At 42.0% G+C, this 7,500-nt stretch overlaps 2 protein-coding genes across 4 annotated transcripts in view; one reads left to right on the forward strand and one right to left on the reverse strand.

Annotated features, from left to right (window-relative positions):
* The window catches only part of RB195_024086 (uncharacterized protein), a gene marked incomplete at both ends in the record, with an annotated part of 1,356 nt that extends 1,305 nt beyond the window's left edge, over positions 1-51 (forward strand). For both annotated transcript variants that reach the window (XM_013446105.2, XM_064211751.1), the window contains one exon: positions 1-51. This exon is cut by the window's left edge and continues 64 nt beyond it. In XM_013446105.2, coding sequence (XP_013301559.2) covers positions 1-51 — 51 coding nt within the window.
* A 2,109-nt stretch (positions 52-2,160) lies between these two features.
* RB195_024087 (uncharacterized protein) overlaps positions 2,161-7,500 on the reverse strand; it is a gene marked incomplete at both ends in the record, with an annotated part of 10,787 nt that continues 5,447 nt past the window's right edge. The window contains 4 exons of one of the 2 annotated variants that reach the window (XM_064211752.1): positions 2,161-2,311; positions 5,839-5,946; positions 6,002-6,084; positions 6,158-6,323. In XM_064211752.1, coding sequence (XP_064067633.1) covers positions 2,161-2,311; positions 5,839-5,946; positions 6,002-6,084; positions 6,158-6,323 — 508 coding nt within the window. Of the gene's footprint in view, positions 2,312-5,410; positions 5,493-5,838; positions 5,947-6,001; positions 6,085-6,157; positions 6,324-7,500 lie in introns of those variants that run through there. The other variant, XM_064211753.1, reaches the window with a different exon arrangement.

Genomic DNA, 7,500 nt, shown 5'->3' on the forward strand with positions numbered 1-7,500 from the left:
ACGTCAAAAACGAAGGAGTTTGAGAAGGAGTGGGAGGACAAGAACCCCTGAAAAGCCTATACTCTGCTAAGGCAGTGTAACGACAAGATGAAGAGGTGTTAGCCTGCCCTGACACTGACAACGGGGTCGCTGTGGATGAGTAATGTTGCCCATCTGGAAGGAATATTTCAACACCTTGGTGAACCGGCAAACACCGTCCGTCCCTGAACTCGGGCACCCTTCAGCGACCGAAATCACCGCGGTTAGCGAAGAACCGACGAAGTTGAAGGTTTTGATCTATGTTCAGAACATGAAAAACGGAGAATCTGGGGAAGATTATGGAATTAGCGCAAAAAGTTGAAGTCTCTCTCTCCTTTTGGGATTTGGAAGATGGCGAAGATCATTCCTTTAATATGGATTGACGAAAGGATACCTGGCTTGTGGGGGCACGCTATCACAATTCTTCACAAGAAGCTATCCGTCACGGAAGGAATTAGCCAGGAATGTCACTGCTGCGTGTAATGTGCAAGGTTCTTGCTCACTACTTGGCTTGATTTGGGTTATTAAAACATCACAGAGGAACAATCCGCGACAAACAAGCGGTCTTTCACCTCGGTCGATCACAACTCACCAGGTATTTACTGTCAGGAGAGTGATTGAAGTTTGGCAATGTTTTTGGAAGCTCCTTCAGTTACCTTTTCTGAACTTCGAAAGTGCTTTCGACTCTCCTTTTTGAGGTGGTTTTTTCAAAGCACTTCACACCGATAGAATTTCAGGAATTCGTACCCTTATTCGAGGACATGCATTAAAGAACAACTGCTGTTCGAACACGCATATGCTACACTGTTCGAAACGGAAACCGGATTGACCGAAGAGGGCGTGACCGACCTTTTCTGTTCTACATTGCCGTCGATGGCATTATGCGAAGAACGGTTGAGCAGTGCCCCGTCGATGTCGTTTTATCACCATTCGTACAACTCTTTGATCTCGATCTCGAGTGCGCCGACGATATAGCAGCGCGATTTGCAACATGTCGATGACCTTGTAAATTAGCTGCAGCCTATGGACTGCGACTCCGACCCTAACAAATGCAATTAAATGTAGTTCTTTTAGAGATCCTGGAAAGGAAATCAGGAACCGACGTACAACCGATCGAACTCGTGGATAAGTTCTGTTATTCGAGCTTGTGCAGAAAAACGATGGCTTATACGAAAGAGATATCCAGCAGAGATCGGGGCTAAGGCCAGCTCGGCATTGAAGTCTTTGACCAAGTAACTGCTGTCGACATCTATCACCAACGAATTCAAGCTGCGAGTTTACCTATCCGCATATTGCCCTATCATTATGCAGGGATTGAAGACTTGTGCGGCTCCGTCAGCAGTAGCTGAAGATAAGGATGGGCTCGTATATGTTTGAGGACAACACACCCCGGCGAAAATGCGGATAGCTGCGTTGAGCCGTAACATCCGCACACTGTTTAAGTCAGTTAAATAAGTAACATTGTCCATAATAAACTGATATGTACGTAAACCATACATATTCTTTTTCTACTATCACTGAAGATAGGAATTTTGAAAAAGGCACACCTATAAAAGCACACACACACACAGAGACAAAGAGGCTGGGACAACTATCACAAAACAATAGTCAGAAATATGTTTTTGTACACCTGTAGAAATTCAACTCATTTATCTCGTAAATTTTGTATCTTCAGCTTTGTCCATTCCGACCAGGCTGTTTTCGTATTTTCTAGTAGTCTCCCAGTTGCCTTTGATGCAACTAGTTACGAGTGATTACAAGCATCCAGTGCTAGAAGTGGCATGATAGATTTGTCCTTGCACCGTAATTTGAAATTCCGTTTTCTTCTTTAACAGTCTTCTCAAATCTTGTCTATCCATAATGAGAAGAGATTGGGACTTAAGGGAGATTTTTTGAAACTAGCAATGTTAGGATCTCTCCGTAATTAGGGTTGAGAGTATACATAGTTCACGAGCGTCATCACTCTTAATTTGAGTAGGAGCCACGGAAACCGGATCTCCTAGAAAAACAGTCTGATTCTTTTTTGCTTTGCCCTTTTGAAATCTAATAATAAAAAAAAGATCTGTAAAACAGCGTGTGACTTCGCTTCTTCCACGATGCAACTTATTACGGGTAACATAACTGTGGGAATCCGCAAAGCATCTATGATTGTGTGGAATGTGCAGGTTCTGCTGCTTCAACTTCTTCAAGTGTTCGTTGCTTCCCGAGATGTGGACGTCTTTGGGAGATCATTTTAAAAAATCCACCTTTCCCTTGTCCAAAAAATGTCGATTCGCTGATATCTCTATTTTGGCTGAAAATTGTAGTTACGTAGTTACAATTTGGAAAGACAGATGACGACACTAACAAGTGTTTGTGAGGAGGCGTTTATTTCTGATATTTCTGATAAGTGCATACAACTGTGGGTTTTTGGCGGTCGTTTGTATACTATTATACCTTCAACTTTGAATACATGTCTGTGTCTTCTTAGTGGTAACATGACAATGAGAATCCGAATTGCGTCTATGATATGCGGATGTTGTGGCTTCTGCTGCCCCATTCGTGGCTTATTAGCTGAGAGGTGGGCGTTGGAAGACGACAGGGTTGCCAGACCTCTATCGCGTATTAATTTGTATCGTTACGGAAACGAAACCGCACAGGGCTACCACACATGTATGGTTCCGAACTACTAAGACTAATTGGGCGTCATCACGTTAATACTCGTCAAATACACTCCTTCCCAATCTATTCGCAGAGAGATCTTTCGTTAGTATGGTGTTACAACAGTTGCTTTAGTAGAACAGTTGCCTGCCACCACAGAAATGTTTTACATCTCCACAGTATTGCTTTCGCATTCGTAAACTGAATTCTGGGCAACACTTTACTATCCCACGCGAATATACCCAGTGCTTGGTCGCAACGACTCCTGTAAGTCTTCTGCAAGAGCTATGCTAGCGTCAAAACGATAAAAAGTATAATGCAGTTGCGGAAGCTGCTGCGCTCGAAGCGGCGCTGTGGAAAAATTGGTAGGGGTCGAGGTGGGGCCGTCGGGAACTGTAATAAGGAAAGGTACTAATAAAGGTACCCCTTTGATCCTAACCGCTACGCTTCACCGCATAGCTTCAAGCGCAGCCCTTTACGCAACCGTACTGTGCTTCATGTCCTTCTTACGCTACTATGCCACATTTGTTGAGTATCCGTAACCTAACCAAAAGGATCTCTAAATGTGACAGCCAACCAATGAAATGACTCTGCTTGCAATCAAACTAAAAGCGTATTCTGTCGCTTGTCGACAAAGTATGTGTGCACTCACCACAACGTCTGCGTGGACCGACCAGATTCGTTTCTTTACTTGTTTCAGCAGTGGGTCCACTTAGCCATTTTATGAGTTGCATATCAGTTCACTGATTCCGAACTAGATGCGTAAGCGGATCCCAAAGAGGGATTTGCTGATGTCAAACACTCTGTTCTTAAAAGCAGTAGATATATTTGGAGTTGAAGGTATGTAGATTGTTATTGCTGTCAACAGTCTGTTCAAATTGTAACTACAAATAAAGGATAAAAAGGATAATGTTTCTGACGTTAATCGATCCGCTTGGGATGCGCCCCCACGTTCACCTCAATTCAGAATCGTTTGAGGTTTACGAACGTGTAACTGGCCTATACAATGACTTGCATTGGCTGGTCGACGTGTCAAGTCAGTGTTTTTATCGTCCCAGACAAGTCTGGTACCAATTTATCGACCCCAGGGGGATGAAAGGCTTGGTGAGCTCTAGGGCCGATTCGAACCTCTGATCGATCGTGCAGGAAGCGGAACCTCTAACCGCTACACTACACCCGCCCCGTAACTACAAATATCCAGTCAAAACAGAAATGCTATACGGTAGAAAAAACAGCGTATCGACATTGTTTTGAATGAGGGAAATAGGTACTTTTTATGATACCCCACAGACGTCCGCATCCCGGGAAGCCACGAACACTTGAAGAACCTATAGCAGCAAAAGCTTCACAATCCGCACAATCATAGACGCTTTGCGGATCCCCATCGTTATGTTACTCGTAATAAATTGCATCGTTGGAAAGACGAACTCACTCGCTGTTTTACACGCCTCTTTCTGCATTACTAGATTTCAAGTGGCCGAAGTGAAAAAATCAGTTTTTCCAGAAATCCGGTTGTAGTGAGTCCTACGAGGGTGATCACGCTCCTGAACTATACCCTCATCCCTAATTGTAGAGATATTCTAGTACTGATAAGTTCGAGAATCTATAGTCTCATGCTTATCTCAAAATGAATAAACGAGATTTAAGGAGATAGAAAAGAAGAAAATGGAATTTTAACTCTCCTTCTGCAAGGACAAATCTATGATGCTACTTCCCGCAAGGCACCGGATGTTTGTATTTACTCTCCACTAAATGCAAAAAGGACAATTGGAGCTACCTACTACCTACTAACTAACTACTAGAAACCGCAATCTGGCTGCAAAGAATAAAACACTCGAAAATTCGACGAAACAAGTGCGAGAAGATTAGACTGGAGATTAGAGAATTAGATTAGAGAAGTCGCCGCGGTGCTCTTTTTTGGCTCACGAAAGATGCGAATAAATGAAGTAATGCAAACTTTGAGTTGAATGACCGAAGCAGACGAACGAAGGAACAGGTATATAGCAGGTCGTTATATTCTAAAATGAACAAGAAATTGTGACAATAACAACAAGACATTAGCCTGAACAAAGCAAAGTAGTCAGAATGTGCGAGATAGATGAATTGAATTTCCACAGGTGCCGTACAAACACAACACAACATACCAGACTCATTTGGAAGGATGAAAACACTAACTTGATCTTCGGCTGGCCCTCGCAAGGCATTGTACAGGCCAACACGCCTTCCAAAACCTCCAAGATTACGAATGGAAGTAAAATGCGTTGGCGCATACCAAGTGGATTGATACGGATGAGACTTTGTGCTTTTATCCTTTTAATAGCTGACTTACATTCTTTGTATGTGTAAGCGCTTCTGCATTTTGAAATCACCTCATCATTTCTCATAAGACAAAGATCGTCAAATTGGTACGACCCCTTTAGTTTGTGGGGCAAGACATTACTAGCCGCCGCGGAAGTAGAAATTTTATATATGTAATGTACGTATAGGTTGTTGTCAATATATTACAGTTTAGGTACGTTTTTTATTTGCGGAACTCTCTTCAAGTGGAAGCCGCAAGAATAATTTTGCAAAAGTCGTTAGCGAGTACTTCTTGACCTCAGTAGTATCGAGACCACCCAAACCAAAACGACAAAAGTTATAGCAATAAAGCGGGAGGAACTTATAACCTGAATGTGAAATCTGCTTGAAACCTGAAACACTAGGAGTACGACTAATACACTCATGAAGATTTCATCCAATTTAAAATTTTAGCCTAAGCTGCTGCGGATCGTTCTACGTGTATAATGGCCTTTGGGTGAACATGATCTGTGATGTACATAGTTGGCAGTGCTGCACTGAAATCGATGTATGAGCTTGTCAGTACGCGAAGGTTAATAGAGGATATGCATCACTAAAATTATCCAATGTAATGAGAAGCGGAATCTTTATGGAATTCTTAGCCACCAATACGTTTTTGTTATCATAAAGTGGAGTTTTCACCTTTTAGATTAACTAGTGATTTCAACAAAATTATACGCATTACGCTGTCGTTTTGTTTTTGGTGAATGGATATCTTTTAGCAAAGCAACAACTTCCAGCATGTAAAATTCTATGCTCTGTACGTTCTCATAAGAAAAAGGTTCCTGCTTAAAATAGATGCATACTACTAGACAGAAACTGCCAACAGTGACAATGACTTACAATGTCTCGTTTGAAATAGGGTAGTTTTCCTTTTCCATGCGGTCTCCCACCTTTCGTATAACTTTCAATCCCGCTGGAATGCGAATACGAGAAGCTAAACCACGATATCTGAAACTACACGCAAACCTCGTAACTTGGAAACGAGAACGAATAAAAATTATACCTGGGATATAAAATGGCAGGTTGGTCGTAGCCATCCACGTGACCTCTGACGTTGTAGCGGGACAAAGTTTCGGTAGAAATCCGCTCAACAGAGACAATCAGAAAGCTTCCAAAATTCTAATATAATCTACGTATTCTCAAAAATAATTAAACATACCTCAATCCCAAGCATAATACGCAGTTGGAGCATGTCGTTTTGCTCCATTCCAGCCATATCATTAATGTCCACACTTTCGTTCCATAAGTATTTGATATGAGGGTCAGGAGGAGCCGGTGGGATCATTCCAGTTTGGTCAGTCGGGCGTGGCGATGGTGCTTCAGAACTAAGCAAGTGAGCAACGTTTCAATGGTCAAAAGCATGCTAAAATCATTCAATCTAATGGTACTGCTTACTGACTTTTGAAAGTTCAGTTAGTTGGCCTGCATAAAGTAACAGAGAATTGGTAAATAAATGCGAACGCAGCTTTCACATCTAGGCGTAGGGACGGAAGTAAGCCATTTTATGTGAATATTTGCTGTGCTGCAGTTACTGGAGCGAAAAAGTAGTTTCATGCGCGAACCTGGAGGTCAGCACATTGAAATAATACAAATACCCCGGAAAAATGAGGAGCTTCAAAGTGAGATACCTCTTCGTGAAATTTGCAGAACTGAGGTATGAATTTTGAAAGCAGTCAGCCCACTCCAAGCACATATCTTCAAATGGAGGAAGTGCTGCATATGAATCGGGATCTCATTTGGAGCAAGAACTACTAGATAGTCATAAATAAGCTGTCCTATAGCGTCCATTGAAAATGGGTAATAAACAAAGCAAAATCCGGACTGATAACAACTTGAAGGTAGCAAATAGCAGTGAGGTACTAAGACATCTAGCGATAGATGACAGATGGAAGTTGGAGGACAAACACGTTTCAGCTTGTGAATACGTGAATAGGCAGTTCCATCCAACAAAACTCCACTCCAACTCCACGTAGGGAAGGCCTCTTGTCAGAATGTATTACGTCCTCGCTATAACTCTGAACAGCCATGCTAGCTTGAAGGGGATGAAAATGTTACCTATTTCTGAGACGTTATCTGATAACTAAGCCATTATGATTGGAGGTGATATGTAATCACACAGGAAACAAAACTCATCTATCCCTGAAAAAGTACTACGAAGAATTCATTTGCAACGCAAGCGAACAAAATATGAGCACAATTCAGTTGACTATTTATCTTCTCAAAACTTGGTCAAATACTGACAATGCCTACCAAAAAAAAGACACGACAGACACCGTCTACTGTATAGAGAATTTCCAGCCATTCAAGATCCAGACATTTGTTATTGAGCTATAATAAAAAACTAAAGTCACAAAGAGAGAGCTATGTGCCGGAAGTACTTCGATTGCCGTTAGGTTGTGCAGCCCTCCCACCTGGACTATTCATGCGCTCTTTATAACCATTTGAGAACAATTCTTTTGTTAAATTCTTTTGTCATAAAAATCACCTTCGTATCAGCGAATG

The sequence above is a fragment of the Necator americanus genome, chromosome X, assembly GCF_031761385.1.
Source record: "Necator americanus strain Aroian chromosome X, whole genome shotgun sequence".
Lineage (NCBI taxonomy): Eukaryota > Metazoa > Nematoda > Chromadorea > Rhabditida > Ancylostomatidae > Necator > Necator americanus.